Source organism: Lagopus muta, chromosome 7 (genome assembly GCF_023343835.1).
Source record: "Lagopus muta isolate bLagMut1 chromosome 7, bLagMut1 primary, whole genome shotgun sequence".
Taxonomy (NCBI): domain Eukaryota; kingdom Metazoa; phylum Chordata; class Aves; order Galliformes; family Phasianidae; genus Lagopus; species Lagopus muta.
In genome coordinates, this window is record NC_064439.1 from 4,014,217 (window position 1) to 4,037,508 (window position 23,292).

A 23,292-nucleotide genomic window follows, 5' to 3' on the forward strand; every position below is an offset into this window, starting at 1 on the left:
GTGAGTGTTGACGGGGGTCTCAGCTGTGTCCCTCTGTGTCACAGATGTGGCAGCCTCTGCTGTGTCCCCACTTGTCGTGAGTGAGGGGATCTCAGCTGTGTTCTCGCATGTCATGAGTGTGATGGATCTCAATCCCCACATGTCGTGAGCTTAACAGCCACATCACTGCATGTCACCGTCACAGGATCTCCGCAGCATTGCCCCCACTGGTGTCATGAGTGTAGGGGGCTCAGCAGCATTGTTCCCATGCACTAGGAGTGCAATGTATCTCAGCCACATGTTACAAGCATGCGGGGTCTCAACTGTGTCCCCACGTGTGACCAGCGCAGGGGTCTCAGCAGCAAGGTCCCCGCATGTCACAAGTGCCCAGGGTCTCAGTGACCCCAAATCCCCACCTCCTTGCTGGCATCCTATCCCCATGCCTGTCCCCAAGCACTGTCAGCGCCCGTGTCCTCCCCTGCCCCTGCCATTGCCGGGGCCCCACGGCTGGCAGCGACCTCTGTCCCTGGGCAGGGCTGGCCGCGGGTGCCCACGGCATCACGTGGAGCTGCACCAGCACAGCCACGGCCAGAGGCCGCCGGAGCCGCGCCGAGAGCAGCCACGGCAGTGAGGTAAGGACAGATGGACGGGAGGGCTTGGGGTGCTGCTGGGATGGCCTTGGTGGGAGCCTGTGGGGAAACTGAGGCACGGGGCGCTCCCCGAAGGACGTCAACCTCTGCTCCTGCTCCTGCAGGGACAGGGAGAACCCCGTGGCAGTGCCAGGTGGCACCGTCCCCATGTCCCTGAGGCCAGGTCCTGGGCCCGGCTGCCCCACTGTCCCATAGGTCCCGGTCCCATAGGTCTACGTTCCAGGTGTCCAACTCCCAGGTGCTCCTGTTCGCTGGGTCCCTATCCCGGATTTCCCTGTCCCAAATGTTCCCCCGTGTCCCTGTTCTCATTATCTTAGGTATTCCTGTCCCAGGTGCCTCTCTAACCTCTAGATGTCCCTGTGCCAACTCACCCTGTCCCCAGGTGTCTCTGTTCCAAGTGTCCCAGCTGTCCCTGTCTCCGTGTGTCTCAGTCCCAGGTGTCACACACTCAAGCGTCCCTGTCCCAGATGACCGTGGTGTTCTGTGTGTCCTGGCATCAGAAATCCCAGTCCCAGGTGTCCCTATCTGCAAGTGTCCCTGTTTCCAGTGTCCCAGCTGTCTCCAGGTGTCCCTCACCCAGGTGACCCAGGTGTCTCTGTTCCCTTATATCCCCTTTCTGCTGTCCTTGTCCCAGGTGTGCTGTCCCTAGGTGTCCCTGTTCCTCATGTCCCAGCTGTTGTTGTCCCCAGGTATCCTAGACCCAAGTGCCCCTTTCCCAGATGTTCCTCCTCCTGTTATCCCATGTGTCCTCATCCCAGCTGTCCTGACCCAGGTGTTCCAGCTGTTCCAGTCCCACGTGTCCCTACTCCCAGTGTCCCACGTGTTCTTGTCCCAGCTGCCCTATCACCCAGAGTCCCCATTCCCAACCTTCCAGGTCACCCAGGTGTTCCAGGTGTCCCAGCATCAGGAGCCCCTATCCCCCAGCATCCCAGTTGCCAATCTTCCAGTTTTCCCACAACATCCCAAATGTCCCTGACCCAGGTGTTCCAGGTGTCCTAACATCACGTCCCTCTCCCTCAGTGTCCCTGTTCTCAGTCTTCCAGGTGTCCCTGGGTGTCCCAGTGCCACAGCTGTCCTTATCTCCTAGTATCCCAGACCCAGGTGTCTTGACCCAGGTAATGCAGGTGCTCCAGCTGTCCTTATCCCAAATATCTCTGCTCCAAGACAGCCAATTCTCTCACCCCTCCCACCTGGACCCCTCCCATACACACTCCCCAGCTTGCAGATCGAGAGTGGTGACCAGCCGCCCCAGAACCCCCTCAAAAAGTGTCTCCAGAAGAGTGGCCATGTGGTTGGGTGCCCGGCTGGACACGCTGCCCACCCCAGCACTGACCATCGACCGCACCACGGCGCGTCGCAACGCTGAGCGCATGCGGGAGCACTGCCGGACCCTGGGCGTCCGCCTGCGACCCCACGTCAAGACCCACAAGACGCTGTGAGTGCCACCCTTTGTCCCCAGTGTCCCCCACATCCCCATTATCCCCATCGTTCCCACCAATATCGCCTCGTCCCACGGATGGTTGCCTAAAGGGAAGGCGGTTTGTTGGCCACCGGCGGCACGCGGCGCGGCATCGCCGTCTCCACGTTGGCCGAAGCGCGTTTCTTTGCGGACGGTGGCTTTGATGACATCCTGCTGGCTTACCCACTGCCCACCACACGGCTGGAGGAGTGCGCAGGGCTGGCGCAGCGCCTCGAAGCCTTCCACGTGCTGCTGGACCGCCCCGAGGCGCTGGCCTGCCTGCGGCAGCGGCCACTGGCCCATGGCAAACGCTGGCTCGTCTGGCTGAAGCTCGACTGCGGCAACGGCAGAGGTGGGGATGGCGACTGGGGATGGGGTGGGGGGTCTCCAAGGCCTTGATTCCCATGGGTTGGGGAGGATGGGGTGGGTCAGCGTCTCCTAAATATCTTTCTCACCATTCACCGCAAGATGCTCCATGAGGAGATGGCCCACGTTCCCCCAAAAGCCCCAGTGGCTCAAGCCAACATGTGCCTATTAATCCCCAAAAAAGGTTTCATCCACCCCAAGGATCTTCCATGGAGAGATGTTCTGTGCGTCCTCAAAGCCCCCAGCCCTTGTAGCACCATATGTCCATGAATCCCACAAGCCCCATTTGCGCCCACTCCAAGGCTGTTTCATGGAATGATGGTCCACGTGTCTCCAAAGCTTCCTCTAGCTCAAGTAACTTATGGGTCCATCAGCCCCAAAAGCCTTATTTATTTATCCAGCCACCCCAAGGATAGTCAGTGAAGAAGGGAAGTCCCTTGTGCCCCCAAAGCTCCCAGCTCCAGCTTACCAATATAGGGCCGTCAACCCCAAAAGCTCTATTTGCATCCAACCACCCCAAGGATGGTCAGTGAGGAAGGGAAGTCCCTTGTGCCCCCAAAACTCCCAGCTCCAGCTTACCAATGAGTCTCAAAATCCTCACTTACACCCAACCACCCCAAGGGTGGACGGTCAATGGAAGAGGGATGTTCCCAGAGCCCACAGCAGCTCAAGCCAATGCGGGTCCAATAATCCCCAAAAGCCTTTTTCATTCACCCCAAGGATGCTCCATGGAGAGAGATGCCCCGTGTGTGCAGGTTTAGGGTTAGGCATTAGGATTAGGGTTAGTGTCAGGGTTAGGGATTAGGGATAGGTTGAGTTAGGCATCAGAATTAGTGTTAGGGTCATGTTAGGGCCAGTATTAGGATATAGGGTCCATATTTATGTTCCATGCAGGAAGGACATACCCAACCTTCCCCATCCATCACAGAACCCCCAATCCCACCCACCCCATAGCAGCATCCCACTCCCATCCTTACATCCCCATGACCCTGTTTCCTTGCTGGCAGCTGGCGTGCGCCCGACGGACCCTGCAGCCCTGGAGCTGGCCCGGGCCATCGCCAACGATGCACCCAAGGAAGTGACACTGGTTGGGGTCTATGCACACTGTGGGAACACCTATGGCTGCAGTGGGGCAGACGCCATCCAGGCCATCGCCAGGACCACCACCAACGCTGTCCTCGGCTTTGTGGCTGCGTGAGTGCGTGCCCCAATAGGGACCCCATTGTACACAGCACCCGGCCCCAAACCTGGCTAGAATTAAGGGGAATTTTTACAGGGGCTGAGCCCTTTGCTCTGTCCATCCCATAAAACCACCAGCCCCAATGTGCTGGTTGTAAATGCAAATCGCCCGCTTCCTGCCGGCCCCATAAAGCGCAGCCCCACAAAGCCCTGAGCCCCAGGGGGCCGGAGGGGATGGCCCCAAACCCCTTTGATGTGTCCCGTCCCCAGTCTGCCCACCTCCCTTTTGTCCCCCCGGGGGAAGAGCTGAGTGGGGTTTCACATCCCAGAGTGAATTGCAGACGGATGTTTCTCCCTTCCCTCGAGGTCAGTGGGATCTCTGGGTGCACAGGGATGTTCTCCAGCTCAAAATACCCCAAACATTCAAGGAGTTCAAGGCCAGCTGTGCGGGGTTCCCCTTATGAGCCCCCATTTTTCAAGATCTGGGACACATTCCCCTAAACCCAGCTTCAGAATGCACGATGCCTGACACATGTGGGGTGCATCTAGGGGGAGAGGGGGGGATGAAACCCAAGAGGGAGACCCCAGGCACAACGTGGGGGTTCCCTGCACATTGGAATTTGGTTCCTGCACATCTGGAAAGATGCTGAGCACATTAGAGTGCGTGCTCTGGCACATCTTGGGGTGGTAATTGACCTTATCTGGGTGTCCCTTGTAACAGTCAGCTCTGGGAGGGGTGAAAACCTCCACACTTGGATGGCCATGGCACATCTGGATTATCCCTTGGCACAGTTTTGGTTGGGAGGGAACTTCTTCCACGTCAGGATGGTGCCTTGGCACGTTTCATGGGGGGACCTCTTCCACGTCTGGTTGGTGACTGCACATCTGGGTGGGCCCCAGCACACTGGGGGGGGGGGGGGGGTAACTTTTCCACATCTGGATGGCTCTGCCATCACACCTGGACGGTTCCCCTTCCACACCTGGATGAGACCCAGACTCCCTTGTGGTGTCGTTCCATTGCACGGGGGGCACATTTGGCCCCACTCGATGGCACGACAGCGGTGACACCCAATAGGTGACATTCCCCTTTCCCCCCCCCCAGGCTGCAGCAGGCTGGTGTGCCCTGTCCCCACGCCAGCATCGGCTCCACTCCCTCCTGCAGCCACCCCATCTCTGAGATGTCCCAACTCACTGAGCTGCACCCAGGCAACTACATCTTCTATGGTGAGTGCCCACAGCACCCCGCTGCCCCACCGTGTCCCAGCACAGCCCCGACCCCACGGCTCTCTGCAGACCTGCAGCAGACACAGCTGGGCTCCTGCCAGCCCCAGGACGTGGCCATCCGTGTCCTCACGAGGGTTATCGGGCACTACGCGCACCGAGGGCAGCTGCTGGTGGACTGTGGCTGGACAGCACTCAGCCTGCATGGGGCAGGAGGAGGACGGGGCCCCCAGGGCTGCGCTGCCATCGATGGGCACCCCGAGCTGCGGTGAGTGACGGGGTCAGGGACGGGGTTGGGATGGTGGCCCAGGGACATGACGGTGTCACCTTGCAGGTTGGTGGGGCTGACGCAGGAGCACGGGCTGTTGGAGCACGCTGATGGACAGATGGATTTTGGGAAGTTCCCCGTGGGCAGCGTGCTGGCGCTCATCCCATACCACGTGAGTGCTGTCCCCCATCCCCTTGTCCCCATTGTCACCCCGTGTGTCACCCTACTCTCCCCCACAGGCGTGTGCTACGGCGGCCATGCACCCTGTGTACTACGTGCACGAGGAGGGGCAGGTGGTGGCCCTATGGCACCCCGTGCGTGGCTGGTAGGGCCCCATCCCACTGCCCGTAATGAGGACCTGCACCCACAATGAGATCCTATAGCCATAACGAGGTCCTGTGCCCACGATGACATCCTACACCTACGCCGAGATCCTGCAGTCACACCGAGATCTTGCAACCCTGCTGAGATCCTCATGGCCAGCACGAGATCCTGCAACCACACTGGGATCCTGCAGCCGTGCTGACATCCTGTGAGCATCACGAGGTTGTGGAGCCATGACGAGACCCTACATCCATGATGAGAGATCCTACACCCATGATGAGAGACCCTACATCCATGATGAGAGATCCTACACCCATGATGAGAGACCCTACATCCATGATGAGAGATCCTACACCCATGATGAGAGATCCTACACCCATGATGAGAGACCCTACATCCATGATGAGAGATCCTACACCCATGATGAGAGATCCTAGACCTATGATGAGAGACCCTACATCCATGATGACACCCGACACCCATGATGAGATCCTACACCCATAATGAGAGATCCTACACCTATAATGAGATCCTACACCCATAATGAGAGATCCTACACCTATGATGAGACACCCTACACCCATGATGAGATCCTACACCTACATGAAGATAATGAAACCACACTGAGATCCTGCGGCCCTGATCATGTCCTGCATCCTTGCTGAGATCCTATGCCCATCTTCAAGTTCTACACCTACACTAAGATCCTGCTGCACTCACGCTGAGATTCCACACCTACACCAAGATCATGGAATCATGGAATGGTTGGGGTTCGAAGGAACCCAAAGGATCATGAATCTCCAACCCCCCTGCCACAGGCAGGGCCACCAACCTCCACATTCAATACTAGACCAGGCTGCCCAGGGCCCCATCCAACTTGGCCTTGAACACCTCCATGGATGAGGCATCCACAGCCTCTCTGGACAGCCTGTTCCAACACCCATGTTGAGATCCTACACCCACACTGAGATCCTACACCCATAACAATGTCTTGCATCCCTGCTGAGTTCCTATACACATCCTAAGATCCCACACCCAAGACCCTATACTCACATTGAGATCCCACAAACCCATGCTGAGATTCCACGCCTACCCCAAGATCCTACACCCACGCTGAGATCCTACAATCATGCTGAGATCCCATATTTGTGCTGAGATTCTGCATCCACTTCCTCAGGAGGGGTCAATAAAGTCGCTTTTCCCATTTCTGGATGCTTTTTGGGGGAGCACTGGGACTTTCTGGGACTCAATGAAGGCCGTGAGGACGGCATCCTACTTGTCACCCTATAACTGCCCCATTGAAATCACCCGGCCCAGGAGGCTCAGCCGTGGGGCAGGGTGGGTTGTGGAGATGGTGATGGGCATATGGGGGGAATGGGGATTGCTCCGTGGGGTCCTGGGAGAACAGCAGGGTTGAACTGGGACATGCAGAGGCCACATGAGCCTACAGAACCCGGGCTGAAGGTGGGGGGAATTGGGTGAGCTGGGATGAATCCGGCTGAATGGGGCTGAACTGGGATGAATCCAGCTGAATGGGGCTGAACCAGGCTGAGCCGGGCTGAACGGGGCTGAAGCGGGCAGGACACCATCTGAACACAATCGGAACCATTTCAGCTGGGCCGGACCTGAGCTGAACAAGGCTGAACTGGCTTCAAACAGTCCAAAATGCTCCGAACCAAACCGAGCCCGCTGGGGTCCGACCCGATCCAACCCATCCCCGCCTCCGCTTTCCCGAACCCAGTCCCGAACCGCTCCGGACCGAGCCGAGCCGAGCCGAGCGGCGATGGGCGTGGCGTCCTTTGGCCCCGCCCACACACATCAGCCAATGGCGTGGCGCCGCGCCCCTCCCTGCGGGGCCGCGCCGAGCCGAGCCGGGCCGAGCGGAGAGGAGACGAGAGCGGGCGGAACCGAGCGGAGCCGAACCGCGCCGAGCCGAGCCGAGCCGAGCCGGACCGAACCGAGCTGAGCAGCGCGCCGTGGGGCCCGGCCCCGCCATGCGGTGGGGCTGCGCGGCGCTGCGCCTATCGCGGGCGCTGTGCCTGCTGCTGTCCGCGCCGCTCTGCCCGCAGGTCCGCTCTTTTTTTCTCTTCCCTTGTGGCTTTATTCTGCTTTCTTTCTCTCTGCCCTATTCAAGTTTGTTTTACTTTCCGTCCTTTCCCCTTTTCCTTGCCTTACTTTGTCGCATTCTGCTTTCTTTCGGCCCGTGTTACTCTGCTTCCCTGCACATCGCTGCGCTTTCTCCTTCGTTTTGCTGCTTTACTTCGTCTCGTTTTACTCTACTGTAAAATTTGCCCTATTTTCCTTATTTTACCGCATTTTACTGCACTTATTCTTAACATTCTTCACCTTTCTTTACAGTATTTTAATTTATTTTTACTTATTTTGCTGCATCTTTCTTTATTTTTCCTTATTTCACAGTATTTTACTGCATTTTACTTTATCTTATTTTACTTCACCTTTTTTTTACTGCATTTTGCTTTATTTTTCCTTTAATTTCCTTAATTTTCCTCTATTTCCCTTCGTATTCGACTTTATTTTCCTGCATTCTTTATTTTCCTCATTATTTTCCTGTGTTGTTTTCCTCTGTTGTTTTGCTTTACATCATTTAACTTTCGTTTATCTTACTTTGTTTTGCCACACTTTGCCCTATTTTGCCTTATTTTGCCCTATTTCCCCGCATTATTTCCCTGCATGTTCCCCAACCCCCTCCCTCTCCCCCTCTCCATGCATGGGACCTCCCCCCCCCCCCTCCCTCCACCCCATCTGGCTGCAAGCTGAGGGCCAGGGGCACCGTGTGGGACCCACATGGGACTGGGACCCCCCCGACCCTCCCCATCTCAGCCCCACTCAGGATACGGCCCCACACAACCCTGGTGGGGCCAACTGGGGGTTTTGTTTGTGGGGAGGGGTAATCTGAGCAGCCCCCAAATTGGGGAGGGGGGGGGGGGGGGTTTCTTTGGTGGGGGGACAGATGGAGGAGTTTGTGGGTTTTTGAGTGGGGGATGCAGTTAAGGTGGTGGGAAGGGCAGAGTTGAGGGGGTATGGGGCAGAGTTAAGGGGATGGGATGGGCAGAGTTAAGGGGATGGGCAGAGTTAAGGGGATGGGCAGAGTCGATGGGGTGCACAGAGTTAAGGGAGTGAGACAGGGCAGAGTTAAGGGGATGAGATGGGGCAGAGTTAAGGGGATGGGATGGGGCAGAGTTAAGGGGATAGGATGGGGCAGAGTTAAGGGGTAGGATGGGCAGAGTCAAAGGGATGCAGGGCAGCGTTAAGGGGACGTGCTGGGCAGTTAAGCGGACGTGGCGCTGTGGGTTCGGGGAAGCTGTGGCCACTTGCAGGACGCCCCACATGACTCCCCCATGTCTCTGGGCAGGTGTCGGCCCGCAGCCCGCCGTGCCCCAGCGGTGCCTGCACTCAGTCCGGCGAGTGCTGCTCCTCCTGCCCTCCAGGCTTCGGGGCGGCCGTGCCCTGCGGCCTCACCGACACCCAGTGTGAGCCCTGCGCCCAGAGTGAGTGCCACCCCAGAGCCCCACGCCTTCCCCTGTTGCCACCCACTCCAGCCTGGCTGTGAGCCTGGCCAAGTGATGCACCATGCGTGCAGCCACCTCTCCAACACGCTGTGTGTGAGCGAGCCCCTATGGGATGCTGCGGGGCCGTGCCTCAGTTTCCCCATCTGTAGCACTGAGGCACGCTCCTCGCTCTTAGGGTGCACAGCAGAGAAAAAAGGAGGTGCATTGTGCCACGGGGTGACCCCAGAGCTCCCCTTATCCCCACATCCCGTACTCTGAGCCTCCCAAATCACTAAGGTTGGAAAAGATAAGCCCCCCGAGTCCAACCCCATCCCACCTTCACCATGCCCATTGACCACATCCCTCAGTGCCACATCTCCACTGTTCTGGAATACATCCAGGGATGCTGACCCCCTCCCCCCAATCTTGGGCAGCCTGTTTCTGTATATTCCCACTCTTTCGGAGCTCTGAGCCCCCCTCAGAGCCCCCCACCACCCACATTCCCCCCTCCCCACCATCGCCAGCTGCTGCCCCATGGCTGTCATCACGCCCCGCATGCAGCAGATGCTCCCGGCGCTGCCGGCATTGGGGCTTTGATGTGGTTGGGAAGGGATGGGGGAGGTTTGATGGGAGGGGGCACCTCTCCCTTTAACCCCATAGTACTGGATCTGATTTCCTCCCATCCCAGGACCTACTCTGGTCCCACCTGGGGTTGCCGTTTTGGGTACCCCCACCCCATTCCAGGGGGAAACCGAGGCAGTGGCATCAGTGGGAGCATGAAGGGTTTTCTAATCCCTCATTCCCACAGAGAAGGACCCACATATCCCAAAACGGGCCGAAGGAAACCTCCCCAAGGAGAACAGCACAGGCCCCACCGCCTCAGCCACCTCCGCCTCCACCTTCGTCCCTCCCCTCCCTGAGGACGTGGGGCAGAACATCATCCCCGTGTACTGCTCCCTCCTGGCTGCTGTGGTGGTGGGTCTCCTCGCCTACGTGGCCTTCAAGTGGTAGGTTTGGGCTTTCTGGGGGTGGGGGATTGGGGGTGAGGGGACGGTGGGTTTGACGCGGCGCAGCTGGCACACGTGCAGGCAGAAGCAGCAGCTGGCCAAGGCACGAGCAGCCGAGCTGGGGACGGCGGCCGAGGGCGAGAAGCTGCACAGTGACAGCGGGGTGTTCCTGGATACACACAGCCTGCAGGAGCCACACCAGATTGGCAAGGGTGAGCATCACCCATAGCTGGGGGGGTGTGGGGGTGGGCTGTCCCGTCATTTCTTTGGCTGTGGTGGGATGGGGTGAAGGAGCACCCTGTGTCTGGAAGCATCTAAGGGAGATGGAGGTCTTGTGGAGGGATTGGTGCGGCCCAAATTGGGTTGGGAAGCATCCGTACCTTTGAGATCACACAGGGAAGCACCTCATCCTTGGGGGTAATCCAAATAGGGCTGCAGAGCACCAATACCTTGGGGATCATCTGTTGGGACTGGGAGCACCCATGTATTAAGGATCATCCCCATAGGGTCAGGGAACACCCATGTGTTAGGGATGAGATTGAGGGCCAGCCAACGCTTGGGAGCGATCTAATGGGGTTGAGGGGCACCCAGACCTTTGGGGATGATGCTGATGGGTTTGGGGAGCACCCACACAATGGGGATCATGGATTGGGGTTGGAGAGCACGCATTCCTTCCTTGGGGATTGTCTGGATGGGATCGGGGAGCACACGGTACTCGGGGATGATCTGGATGAGGTGGGGGAGCAGCCGTACCTCGGGATCATGTCCATAGGTTTGGGGAACACCCGTACTTTAGGGATGATTTGGATGGAGTTGAGGAGCACCCATGGCTTGTGGATCATGTCAGTGAGGTTGGGGACCTTATGAATGATCCGGATGGGGCTGGGGAGCACCTGTAGTTTGGAGAGCACCCAGATGGGGTTGGGAGCACCCAGATGGGATTTGGGTACGCCCATCCCTTAAGGAGCATCCGAATGGGGGGGTGAGGGTGCACCTTTGCACAGAAGAACACCCAGATAGGGTTGGGAGCACCCATGCAGGGAGCAGGGGATGCCACAGGAGCGGCAACACTGGGGGGGAGGCTGGTGGGGTCCCCAGTGCAACTTTTGGTGCGTCAACGCTGACCTTAAACCCACAGCGCCCCGTCTGGAAGCCCGAGCCTACAGCTCGATCCCACAGCAGCGACGGGAGGAGGTGGAACGGCTGCTGGAGAGCGGTGGTCCCAGCGGGGACTGGCGTGGGCTGGCCGCCCGCCTGGGCTACGGGGATGAGGCCATCGGCACCTTCGCCCGCGGCCAGGCGCCCGCTCGCACCCTTCTCGCCACTTGGGCAGCCACAGAAGGGGCCACAGTGGAAGCCCTGTGCCTGGCTTTGGCTGCTATGGGACGGCAGGACGTGGCCGAGTGCCTGGCGGGGCCGGGAGATGCCAGCTCAATGGTGTGAGCCCAGCCGGGGGGCTCCTGGTGCCCCCGCAGGGTGAGGAGGAGGAGGAGGAGGAGGAGGATGGGAGGCGGGGATGCGCGGCCCCGTTGGGTGGGTGAGGCTTTGGCCACCAGCAGCTTTATCCTGCCATATTACTCTTGGGGTGTTTTTTTAAGTCGTTTTTGTACTTCAGGGGGGTGGGGGAAATGTCCTTTTTTGTATTTCCGGGGTCGGGATGTTGTGTGCCTGTTGCCTCGTGCTCTTTGCATTAAACAGCCGACGTGCCTTCGTGTCGCTGGTTTGTCACAGCCGCTCCATCCCACGGTTCCCCACTCCCTTCGTGGGCCTTCCTTTGGGGACAGCCCTGAGCTCAAAGAGACACAAAGGAGCACTTCCAACCCCCCAGCTGCCAGCAAAACCCTTCATCCTGAGGGCAAAACCAACGCGTTATGGGGCGGATGGGGATCCCAACCCCAAACGCCAACGAAGGGCTGCTGAGGATGGTGGAATACCTGGAGTTGGAAGGGTCCCATCAGGACTCGTGGCTCCACACAGCAGCATCCAAAACCCAAACCCACCCAGCTCCACACCGTGCCATCCACAGGTCCATCCCCACCCCCATCCTCTGCCCAATACCCTCCCAGGTCGGACACAGCATTGATTTTATTTTATTTTATTTTATTTAATTTTTTTTTTTTTTTTTTTTTACATAAAAAGTTCAGTAAAAATTGGATAAAGTAAAATGATTTAAGCAGTAAAATCAATCTTATCAACATAGCACAAGGCTGCCAGAAATTCAGGGGCAACCCGTTCCGGAATATTTACATGAGAACAGATTGAAACCTCGCAGAACAAAAACAAGAAAACAAAATGAAAGGAAAAAAAAACCCCCCAAAACTATCCTTACAAAGTGTTCCCGTGATAACAGCACGTGTTGGGCTAAAAGCAAAAAGGAAAACGAACCGACGAACGAACCAACGGAAAAGAAAACCCTCAATATATTCACATATAGGTTAAAATATAATACACATCTCCGTGGTGGCTGGGCGCTGAACGGGGCCCCACAGCACAGCACCCCCAGCTGAGGGCAATGGCGGCGCCGGGGGGTCGAGGCGGTCACTCCAAATCCGTGTCCTCTTTGGGTTTGTAGATGGCCCCGAATTTCTGCATGTATTTCTTTATGTACTCCTTCGTTTTGTGTTTCACATTCTCGTTGCACTCCAGGTCCTCCGGGTTCTTGCAGTATTTCAGCTCCTTGTTCATGACGCCGTGCGTCAGCTGGGCAACGCAGGGGTTTGGTAAGAGGGCACAGAAGCACAGGATCACACCATGGTTAGGAAAAGGCCTCTCGCATCCCCAAGCCCGACCCAGCCCTGACCACTGACCACATCCTCAGTGCCACCTCTCCACACTTGTGGAACACCTGACCCCACCACATCCTTTGCTGCTGCACCACCACTCCCCTGGAGAAGCAGTTCCTCCTCAAATGCAACCCCAACCTCCCCTGGCTCAGCTCGAGGCCGTCACCTCTCAGCCCAGCACCCCTTTCCCTGGTTTTCCTATTCAGCCTCTCAGAAACCATCCCTACTTCCCTCCCCTGCTCCTCAACGACTCCAGAACCCCACATCTGCCCCATAACCCACGGGGTGCCCTCACCTTCCGTGCCAGGTGCTTGAAGTCCTCGGTGGTGGTGATGCGGCCGACCTTGCAGTCGGGTTTGCGATAGGGGTTGAGGCACTGCACGATGAACTGAGACATCTGCAGGAGAGGCACAGAGCTCAGCCCCAGCCGTGCCCAACACCGTGGTGCTGGGGCTCGGGGTTCCCTCAGGATAACTCACCTCTTTCCTGAAGACTTCCTTGCTCTTCTTGGCAAGCTCGCTCGACGTGTCTGCTTCCGCAGTCTTGGGCTTCTTGGAAGACTGGAGGGAGGGAGGGGAGATAGAAAGATAGGAAGAGAAGATTGGAATTAATGAAGCAGCTTTGCTGTGTCAGCTCTGGATTGAGAGAGGAAGGCACACCTCACCCCAACCACCTCCTTCCCCACGGCGGACATGACAGCCATACCCCACACCTCCCACCCAGGGGATGCCATCCTCTGACCCCAATAGAAACACAGCAGCCAGAAAGTGTGACTTCAGCAGCACCTGCATGCCCAAAGGTTTCACCAGCAAGAATGTGTCCACAGAGCCACACACAGACCCTCTACCAAGCTGCCCAAGAGCCCACCCTGCATGTCACCACTGCTGCCATCTCTTGTCTCCTCCCTGCACTCCAACAGCACTGAGAGGTACAGCTGTGCTGCCCACCTTCCCCAATCCACCTCTCCCTGATCTGCCTCCCTAAATTCACTTCCTCAAACCCACATTTACAAATCTGTCTCCCCAAGCCCCCCTTCCCAAATCTCTCAATTCTCCCCCCCAAATCTGCCTCCACAAAACCACTCCTCCAAACGCAGCTCCCCCAAATCCACCTCTTCACGCCTGCCACCCTAAATCCACTCCTCCAAATCCATCTCCTCAGATCCAGTTCTCCAAATGCAGAATCCCAAATCCACCTCCCCAAACCTGCCTCCTTAAATTCACTTCTTCAAATCCACCTTCCCAACTCCGCCTCTCCAAACCCACCTCTCTAAATCTGCCTCCCCATATCTGCCTCCACACATCCACTCCTCCAAATCCACCTCCCCAAATCCACCTTCTCTACACCCACCTCCCAAAAGCCCTCTATCTAAATCCCCCTCCCCAGCCCCCCTTCTCAAACCCGGCCCCTCCACGCCGGAATGAACCCAACAGGAGGAGCAGGGCTGCAATGCCCAACTCTCACCCTATTGTTTTCTTTGGGAAAGAAAGCAGAATGGCCAGAGCTGCTTCTGGGGCTGCTTTGGGGAGGGAGGGGCCGAGCGCTGCGGTCGGCATTAGGAGTGCTGAAATATGTTTAGCTGGAGGCGAGGGGGAGGAAAGCAGAGCTTCCCTCCTCCCCGTTTATTTCATGCCTGTGAAAGCCTAATTATGATCCATTGGCTTCATCCTAACCGCCAGCATGGCTCGGTGGCACGGGGGTTTGGCTGTGCTGGGCACCAAGCTGGGGTGACCACAGAGCCACATCTTTGCTAAGGGATGGGGAAGAGCAGCAGAGCTGCAAAGTCCCACAGTAAAAGCAGCTCTGGGCTTCAATAAAACGCTCCCATGGAAGTTTTATGGCTGAGAGCAATCCCTGAGTGGAGTGAATTAGGGCCGGGGCGTCCCTGCTGGCTGCACATCAAAGCCCTGCTGGCTCCCTGCGCCGGGTACCTCCATCAAAGGGCCCTAATGGGGAACACATGGCTCTGCACCACTCCCTGCGTGCCACGCGGGGTCCCCTCAGCTTTGGGGATGGGTCCTAAAAGGGGGAGGCAGCTCTGGGGGTGACTTCCTGGGAAAAGTGGGGGACGTGAAGCTGGGAGTGACAGCTGGAGCAACAACTGGGGTCAGATCACAGAACACAGATCACAGAGTTGGAAGGGACCCCCGATATCCTGAGTGCAAGGGGACAGCAGGATGGCAGCATTAGGATGGCAGCATCAGGATGGCAGCATCAGGATGGCAGCATCAGGATGGCAGCATCAGGATGGCAGCATCAGGATGGCAGCATTAGGATGGCAGCATCAGGATGGCAGCATCAGGATGGCAGCATCAGGATGGCAGCATCAGGATGGCAGCATCAGGATGGCAGCAATAGGATGGCAGCATCAGGATGGCAGCAATAGGATGGCAGCATCAGGATGGCAGCATCAGGATGGCAGCAGGGAAATAGGTTTCCCATTCAGCCAGGGTTTCTCCATGAGCCCCCAGGAGTCTGGCAGTGAGTTTCTAACCGAGCCAGTGACACCTTACAGAGGAGAGCACTGCGACTGAGGTGGTTTGAGCCAACCCTCCCCCACTGAGGACCCAAGGCTCCTGATTGCTGCTGCTTTCTCTCTGCCCAAACCGAGAAGGGGAGTGCAGCCTATCCCCTCCCTCCTCCCAGCCTGGCCACACCAGTTCCTGGAGCTATCTGCAGCTATTTTGGAAGCACAGCTGTGAGCACAGAGGCCGCAGAGTGGGGAGCAGCCAGCAGGGCCCCGCAGGGCTCAGGGTGCGAGCTCCAACAAGCCTCAGCTCTGCATTAACAACCCTCACGTGAGCCTTGTACCTCTAGGTTCTGTTATACCCCCAACGCAGCCAGAGGCAGCCAGAGGGAGGCCACAGCTGATTTCCAGAGCAGCCAGTAGGCACACGGGAGCAAATGATGGAAGACAAAAGCCAGCAGCATCACCTGGGCAGCCCCCAACCCTCTTCCCTCAGCCTGGCTGTGGGTCCCAGGCTCTGGCTACGGCTGGAAGGCAGGGATGTCAGATCACGAATGGAGAGCAGCACCAAAATCAGCCAGGAGAGCACAGCCCAGTGCAAGAAAACAAACTGAGGCCCAACCCCACTGACATCCCAAGCTCCCACACTTGCCCGGGTCAGAGCTTTGTGCTGCTGCCATACACCCACACTCAGCACTGCAGGCTGAGCCTCTCTGTGCAGGTCAGTTCTGCAACAAGGGGATTTTGATTTGGCCCTTGGGGAGCCCCAACGACTCGCATTCATTGGGTGGCTGAAGCGGAGCCGGATGATGGGTTCATGGAAAAATGACAAACCTCTGGTTGTCTGCTTTGATGAGAATTCTCAAGTTCAGCGTTTTTCTGCCACTGGCTGAGGCAGGATTCCTTTCCCTTTCCATGGAAAAAATGATGGGGTGAGCAACCCCAGTGCAGAGGGGAAGCCAATGCCTTGCCAGTGGGTGTGTGGCAGGGCAATCCCCAAGAGACAGCCGTGGTGCAGTGTTAGCAATGGTTCCTTCTCAGAAAGAGCACAGACTGCCCAGGGAGGTTGTGGTCACTGTCCCTGATGTGTTCAGAACCCTGGAGATGTGGCACTGAGGGATGCAGGCCTGGTGGGGGTGGGCTGAGGTTGGATTCGGTGATGTTGGAGGTTCTTCCCAACTCGGATGACTCAATGACAACGCAGGCACTGAGCAGCCAGGGGCAGGGATGTGGTCCCACAAGGGGCTGTGCAGGCACCCCAGCTGATTTCCCAGCTCAGGAGAGCCCTGTGAGTTGTGTAGACTGCAATGGTTACCTCTGAGTTAGAGCACACTGGAGGATGGGAGCTTAACACTGCCCTGCAGGGAGGAATCCCTGTGGCATCAGGGCAAGAGTGAAGACAAGAAATGCTTAGCTGCTATTGGTATAAAAGTGATAATTTCTGCCTATGCTAAGATTTATCTTGATTTCAGCCTTACTGAAAGCTTGCTGCTTGAGAGCTGCACTTAGGACAGAATACAGTAGCAATGGGCTTGCAGTGCAATGACAGAGAGCTGTGGTTACCATTACTCAGAGATTGTTCCAAGGCTTTGGCCTGCCCTGGTCTGACCACAGCTCATTCCTCTGAGTTCCTCCAAAGCACTGCTGCCTGCCAGGAAAACTGCAATGCAAGGAAATGCAAAAAAATAAAGGCACGCAGTGCTTTGAGGACATCCATAATGCAAGTTTCACTGCCTTACAGAAAGGCTGCAGAGCAGAGTTGGGCTGGATGGGACACGGAATCACAGAAGTGCAGATTCATTAAGGTTGAAAAAGACCTCTGAGGTCCCCAAGCCCAACCCCAACCAACCCCACCATGACCACTGACTACGTCCTTCTGTGCCACTTCTCCACAGTTCTGAAACACCTCCAGGGATGGTGACCCAACCCACCTCTCTGGGCAGCCTGTGCCACTGCATCACCACTCTTTTGGAGAAGGAACTGTTCCTCATATCCTACCTGAGATGCTAGGGGGTGGAAAACCATGCTGGGGATGGAGTGGGAAGGAGGAAGGGAGCAAGAGAAATCAGCCAGGAGGAGATGCAGGGGAAACTCACTGCATAGTACTGAATGTGTGCCCCAAAGGACCTAAAAGCTCAGCAGCCTTTGCAGCCCCAAGGCACACGTGTGCCCATGTAGCTTTGGGGATGTGACTGTTCACTGTGCTCCTCTGCAGCAAGGTCCCATGGCTCCCAGAACAGGCAGAGCCAGGGACAAAATCCATTAGGAAGCTCCTCTGGACCCCTCTGCAATGTCACAGAAGCAAACACTCAATGGCGGAGGCATTGTGTGCCAGGCCTTCATTCGTTCTCTAATTAACATTTTTATAGGCAGATAAATATTTGCCATTAATATTGCTTAAGTCAGCTCTCCAAGAATTCCAACTGAAGTGCTTGGAGGCATTACACGAATTGAATTAACCCTCAGCATCCCAGCAAGGAAATGGAAAGAGCTGGGAAAAGTGACTGCAGCAGAGCATGGAGACGTGGCTTTGTCAGCAGCACAAAGACTCTGCCTTGTAACAGCATGGCTGGAGAGGATGGGGACTGCTCCCAGAATCACAACCCAGCAACAAACCCTTTCTCCACAGCTACTCTCTGTGCCCCACAGTGCCACAGGGCACACCCACAGCATGATTTAGCTGCCTGGAGGATGGCAGTGGGGTTTAACACCTGCTTTGGTCCTTCCATCCTCAAACCTATGGCCAGACACGTGCAGTGAGGCAGCCAGAGACATCCTGCCTGCAGGTGGGACGCCATCAAGGAGATGCATCTGCTCCCATCTCACTGCCAAGGAGCTTCTTCAGATCCAACACAGAAGAGACCCCAGACCTGAAGGGAAACCCCCACCTGACTGCAAAAAGCACCAAGTGCTGAGAAAACAACAGAACTTCCTTGATCCTACAGCACCATTTTAAAGCCCATAAAGCCTATGGCCAGCACAGCTGTTATGGCTCATCTTGGGTCACTGCTGTCCCACAACCCCATCCCACAACCACCACTCTGCAGCATGCACACAGGCTGCTTTGGCAAGCTGGCAAGCCCAGGATCATCCGTGTGGGCCACCAAGATGTTGGCAGTGAGCTTCCCTCTCTGACTCCATGCTTACCTTCATTGGGTTTTCATCATACGTTGGGGTCCCCAGGTCCATCTCAGCTTCGTGTTCCAGGCTGGCATCATCCCCTGGGCTGTCCCACGTCGGAGGGTCCCACTGGGTTTGCCTGGAGAACAAACAGAGCACATCACCCTCAGAAAAGGAGCCATTTGAAAAAAGAGAGCTTGTACCATTTTCTGCCACTGGTAATGCTTGCCATGGGACCAAGGGCAGCTGGCCATGGACATGAAACACAGAATGTCCATGGCTGTGGTGAGAAAAGGCAGGAGACATCCCATCAGAACTAAGGGATGGGTTTAATGCCTGTTTCTGCAAGATAAAAGGCAACAAAACCCAAAAGTATCTCACAGCAGAAAGGATGCAGAGCAGAAGTCTTGAGAAAAGCCCCAATAAAGAACCTGCAAGGCTCAACACACAGATGACACTCAGCTCATCTGTGCCATCAGGAGAGCATCACAGCTTGCTCTGACTCTCAGGCCACCTGAAAAGCAGACTGAACAAAAGGGATGGGAAGAGCCCAGCCCTGCAGCAGCATCTTTAGGTACAGAGGTGACCTCCCACAGCAATTATTTCCCAGCTGTGAGCTCTGTAAGGTGGGACATGAGCTCAGCGCTCTGAGCCTCTCAGGTTTGCTGACCTGCATCTAGAAATCTTTTTGCTTTCAAGGAAAAGCCATGGGATCGTGCCTGTTCCAAGCAGCTCTGTGTGCTTCAGCACAGCACTTGATTTATGGAAATCTCCCAGCATGTGTTCCTCTAAAAAAGTTCCAGATTCACTCAATCAGCAATTTCTGGTGTAATTGCAGAAGGATGATGAAGGAGGCACTCCTCACTGACAGGTAAGGTTGGACTCGATGATCTTAGTGCTCTTTTCCAACCTTAATGATACTGTGATGAAGCTCAACGTGTCCCCATGTCACAGAAAGACTCAAGCAGAGCAGCACCCCACCTGGCCTGTGCACCCATCTGTTCCCCACCCACCCAATGCTTACCTCATTATCACTTACCTCGTTACCACGTGGTAGTAGTAGATTTTCCCCTCGGGGTCTCTGGCTGTTTTCCAGTTGGGAGGCAGGACAATGGTTTTGGGTTTGGGAGGGGATGGAGGAGGCAGGTCCAGGAGGTTGTTGGTCACCACAAGCTCTGGCTGAAAACACACAGGCAACAATGTCAGAGGGCAGAGCTGAGCAGTCTGACAGCTCTGTCTCCCTGCAACAAAGCCTCTGTCGAAGGTAAAACTCAAAAAGGACATCAGCATTGACCCAGGAAGTGACAGTAGATCATTGCACCCATTTCTATCCAATGGTAGCTATTTGTTCACATTCTGACCACTCTGTCAGAAGGGTTCTTAGATAGCAGGTGGTTGGGTTGAAGGTTCTATGAAAGATCACAGAACCAAAGAACAGCTTGGGTTGGAAGGGTCCTTAAAGGTCACAGAACCACAGGATCACAACGTGGCTTGAGTTGGAAGAGATCTCAAAGCCCATCCAGCCCCAACCCTGCTGTGGGCAGGTTGCCACCCACCAGATCAGGCTGTCCAAGGTCCATCCAACCCAGCCTTGAGCACCTCCAGGGATGGGGCTTTGGGCAGGACAGTTCCCCAGTCCTTCTGCTAGCTGCCCATGCCTCAGTCCATGCAGAGGTGAGCAGCTCAAACAGTGCCATCCATTCCCAACCCCAGAGTGAGCCATACCTGCTGGATGGGCTGTGGCTGCCCAGCTGCCACGATGGTGGTGACGGCAGGAGGGGGCTGGACGATCACTCCCTGCGGGTGGGCTGTGTAGATCTGCTGCCCCTGGATGTACTGCAGGCCTGGCTGGGCGTAGCTCTGCAATGGAGAACAAGGGGTTGGGGTCAGCGTCCTCCCCTGGGGTAGCCAAAGGGGCTACAGAACATCCAACCTACAGCTTTCAAAGGAAATCACTTGCACAGCACAATTGCTCCATCAACAGTGGAAGAAAGTGCAATGCTGAGCACAAAAGACTATTTCCCAGTGTGTGTACGATGGAGAAATCTTCTAACACATCAAATGAGAGTGGATATCTCAGAGCTTGTAAAGCAGGACTGCATCAGTGCTTGCCACCGGGACACAGCCTGTATCCCACCACAACAGACCATGAGGTCTGCCCACAGGGATCCCCAGGCTGGAGTTAGGACAGAACATGAAGCAGCTGGCAGTCCTGCATCTTCCTTTAGGTAAACCCCCACCTTTACTGCTTCACCTCACTCCCAATGTGCAATGACGGTCCACAGACAAAGCAGAGTAATTCTGATCGAAGTGAGGTTCTCTGTGAAATCACTGGGAGGCCAAGAGAAACTCAGAACAAAAAGATTTCAGCACTCCACTCAGCCTCACTGCAGCACTTCTGGGTCTGCACTCAGCCAAAATTCAAAAATCCCCTAAGGTGGCAAAATACAGAAAAGGTAAAAGAGAGAACCCCAAAGTGCTGGAAGACATGGACATTTTCCTTTCCAGGCACTGAGATTCAGAAGGTGTCTCCTCCATGAGAGGTAGGAAAGTGAGTTTGGGTGACACTGAGCTTCAGTGCTCAAAGCCATCAACCAGGAAGAATTCCAGACCAAAAGAATGGCAAAGTTTCACTTTTGCTCTTTTTAAAGCAATCTGTGATGCCCCTCACTGGAAAGAAGCTAGCAAGATGTGCAGGAACATCATCACTGGATAATCTGAAATGAAACTTAGGTACACCCTAAAAGAAAAAACTGATGGGGACTGATGGGAGTGATGCATCCATCAGGGGGAAGGAATCCTCACATCCTGGAGGATTTATGGGAGATCACATCCCAATCAAGCAGCAGTAGCCACAAAGCAAACCTGTGCTTGATACAGACTCTCGGATGGAGTTATCTCAGCAATGCTGCCCAACACTACAGCACATCAGGACCCTGGCACATCGTGGGCACGCACAGCATTCCAGCTGCAGGCTGGCTCCCTTCCTTCTGTGGGTGCTCTGTGCCACACTGTGCCTGAAAAGGTCACCCTTCCCCCATGGGTTACCTGCACAATCGGCGGGGTCGTCTGCGAGTAGGGGGACGTCACCCCATAAACAGTCTGACAGGTCTGGCCTTGGTAATATATGGCAGGCTGGGACTGGGCTGGCGAGTACTGCTGCTGCACGGCCACAGTCTGCTGGCTGGAATCCCACACCCCATAGCTCTGCCCCTGCACTGGTCCTGTGGTGGGCACGGGCAGGACGGCCACGTTGGGTTCCTGATGGACCACGGTGTCGTTTTGTGCTACATACTGAGGAGTCGTCACCTCCATCGGCGTTGCTACATGTTGGACTACTGGGACCGGCTGGGGAGTGGGCAGGGTGGGTTCGACTGTGTGCCCCACCATGGGCTGAGGGTGCTCGTATGCTGCTGGGGAGCACATAGAGTCCATGCTTGGGGTGGGCAGCAGCACCTTGCCCGCATTGGGGTTGCTGGGGTCCACGTAGGCCTGCATGGGGTAGCCAGGCGGGTAGCCGATGAAGCTGTGGTGCGGTGTGCCATAGCCCATGGAGTCGTAGGGAAGGGGGGAAGTTATGCCCAAGTTCTGCAGTTGTTGTTGCTGCTTTTGGGCCTCTCGTTGGGCCACCTCCTGCTCAAAGAGCTTCCTGCGCTCCTCTGTCGACAGCTTGTTGCGGTCCTTGAGGCGGACTTTCTTCTTTGAGGATGCTGGCGTGTCATACCTGCAACAGAGAGAAGAGGGAAGCTCAGAATCAGAGAACAGCTGGGTTGGAAGGGACCTTAAAGATCACAGAATCATGGAATCATAGAATCATGCAATGGCCTGGGTTGAAAAGGACCACAGTGATCATCTGGTTCCAACCCCCTGCTGTGTGCAGGTCACCAACCAGCAGACCAGGCTGCCCAGAGCCACATCCAGCCTGGCCTTGAATGCCTGCAGGGATGGGGCATCCACAGCCTCCTTGGGCAACCTGTGCCAGTGCCTCACCACCCTCTGGGTGAAAAACCTCCTCCTAATATCCAACCTAAAGCTCCTCCCCCCTGCAGTCCCAACCCTTGCCATGGGCTGGTTGTCCCCTCCAGCTCAGGCTGCCCAGGGCCCCATCCAGCCTGGCTGTAGGGAGCACCAAGGATGGAGCACCCACCACTGCCCTGAGCAGTCCTAGGATTATCAGAACCCAGAGATGCGTGGGCAAAAGCAGCAAGGAGCCCTCAGACAGGCTGGTTACCACTGCTTCAGCCTGCGCTCAATTCTCCACTCCAGGTTCCAAAAAGCAGGAGCAAGGCACTCCAAACATCCCACAGCTTCATCTCCTTGCCTCAATTCATTCAGCTTCCAGGTGGACATCACCCTCTGAGCTGTGCCATGCCGAGCCCCCGCATCCCCCCCACTGCAGGCAGAGCCCCAAGCACACAGAGCCATGTGCCCTTCCTGTGCTCCAGACAGATGTGCAGACATTACTAAGAACAATGGAATTGCAAGCAACACACTGCAGTTGAGAGCTTTGCTATTTACTAGACCACAGTTTTAGCTTGAAAAAAATATAATAAAGTGTGGATGGATTTTTTTTTTTTAAAGAGTGAGAATTTTCACCCTGAGATGCAGAGCAGCTGGAGGGATTTTTCCAAGGACTTAAAATATTACAAAAAAAAAAAGAAGCCTAAGGACTTTGATCAGACCTCAACCATGGAAAACTTCAGATCAAAGGTGGATATTTTGAGAAGTTACGAGTGTGGTAAAACAGGGATTACAAGCAGAAATGTTTTGCAGCCCTAAGAGAAGTGGGATTCTACAAAGCATCCCATATATTCTTAATATACTAACTTGGAGTTCATGTGTTCAATTTACATATCAAAAGCACATTGCTACCAACACTTAAGAAGTTTCCTCACATTCCCAGAGTAGCTGCAAGCATCTGTTAATGTGAACCTTATTGACATGAAGAGCTCAATTTAAG

The 23,292-nt window shown here is 55.8% G+C and overlaps 3 protein-coding genes across 18 annotated transcripts in view; 2 read left to right on the forward strand and 1 right to left on the reverse strand.

The window, feature by feature from the left end:
• The first annotated feature begins 413 nt into the window (after window positions 1–413).
• Window positions 414–6,650, forward strand: LOC125695862 (D-threo-3-hydroxyaspartate dehydratase-like). 16 transcript variants are annotated; one of them, XM_048950885.1, is made up of 10 exons: window positions 541–611; window positions 1,061–1,209; window positions 1,650–1,744; window positions 1,848–2,064; window positions 2,160–2,440; window positions 3,462–3,648; window positions 4,736–4,857; window positions 4,927–5,122; window positions 5,189–5,294; window positions 5,362–6,650. In XM_048950885.1, exons 4-10 carry the CDS (start codon window positions 1,916–1,918, stop codon window positions 5,449–5,451), a joined length of 1,131 nt encoding a protein of 376 aa, XP_048806842.1. In that variant the 5' UTR covers window positions 541–611; window positions 1,061–1,209; window positions 1,650–1,744; window positions 1,848–1,915; the 3' UTR covers window positions 5,452–6,650. The 16 variants fall into 16 exon arrangements, with proteins under 16 accessions (XP_048806843.1, XP_048806829.1, XP_048806841.1 ...); XM_048950870.1 differs by having other exon boundaries at window positions 5,208–5,294; XM_048950880.1 differs by having other exon boundaries at window positions 1,855–2,064; window positions 5,208–5,294.
• A 579-nt stretch (window positions 6,651–7,229) lies between these two features.
• LOC125695929 (death domain-containing membrane protein NRADD-like) lies at window positions 7,230–11,838 on the forward strand. The gene is given in 7 exon segments (XM_048950984.1): window positions 7,230–7,346; window positions 7,349–7,421; window positions 7,424–7,515; window positions 8,820–8,955; window positions 9,764–9,962; window positions 10,029–10,174; window positions 11,101–11,838. Coding segments are annotated over 7 exon segments (1,068 nt in total). The 3' UTR covers window positions 11,406–11,838.
• Window positions 11,839–12,092: 254 nt separating this feature from the next.
• SETD2 (SET domain containing 2, histone lysine methyltransferase) overlaps window positions 12,093–23,292 on the reverse strand; it is a 53,871-nt gene continuing 42,671 nt past the window's right edge. The window contains exons 15-21 of the mRNA XM_048950328.1: window positions 21,381–22,056; window positions 20,058–20,192; window positions 19,372–19,511; window positions 18,360–18,471; window positions 13,225–13,305; window positions 13,041–13,142; window positions 12,093–12,662 (exon numbers count right to left, since the gene is read on the reverse strand). Coding sequence (XP_048806285.1) covers window positions 12,501–12,662; window positions 13,041–13,142; window positions 13,225–13,305; window positions 18,360–18,471; window positions 19,372–19,511; window positions 20,058–20,192; window positions 21,381–22,056 — 1,408 coding nt within the window. The 3' untranslated portion in view covers window positions 12,093–12,500. The remainder of the gene's footprint in view (window positions 12,663–13,040; window positions 13,143–13,224; window positions 13,306–18,359; window positions 18,472–19,371; window positions 19,512–20,057; window positions 20,193–21,380; window positions 22,057–23,292) is intronic.

Excerpts from the sequence above, each read along its gene's own strand:
- LOC125695862 (XM_048950872.1), top strand. The coding sequence starts at position 1,916 with ATGTGGTTGGGTGCCCGGCTGGACACGCTGCCCACCCCAGCACTGACC. Across the intron at positions 2,065-2,159 it reads GTCAAGACCCACAAGACGCT|GGAAGGCGGTTTGTTGGCCA; the intron begins GTGAGTGCCACC and ends GGTTGCCTAAAG. Across the intron at positions 5,123-5,207 it reads GATGGGCACCCCGAGCTGCG|GAGCACGGGCTGTTGGAGCA; the intron begins GTGAGTGACGGG and ends GGGCTGACGCAG.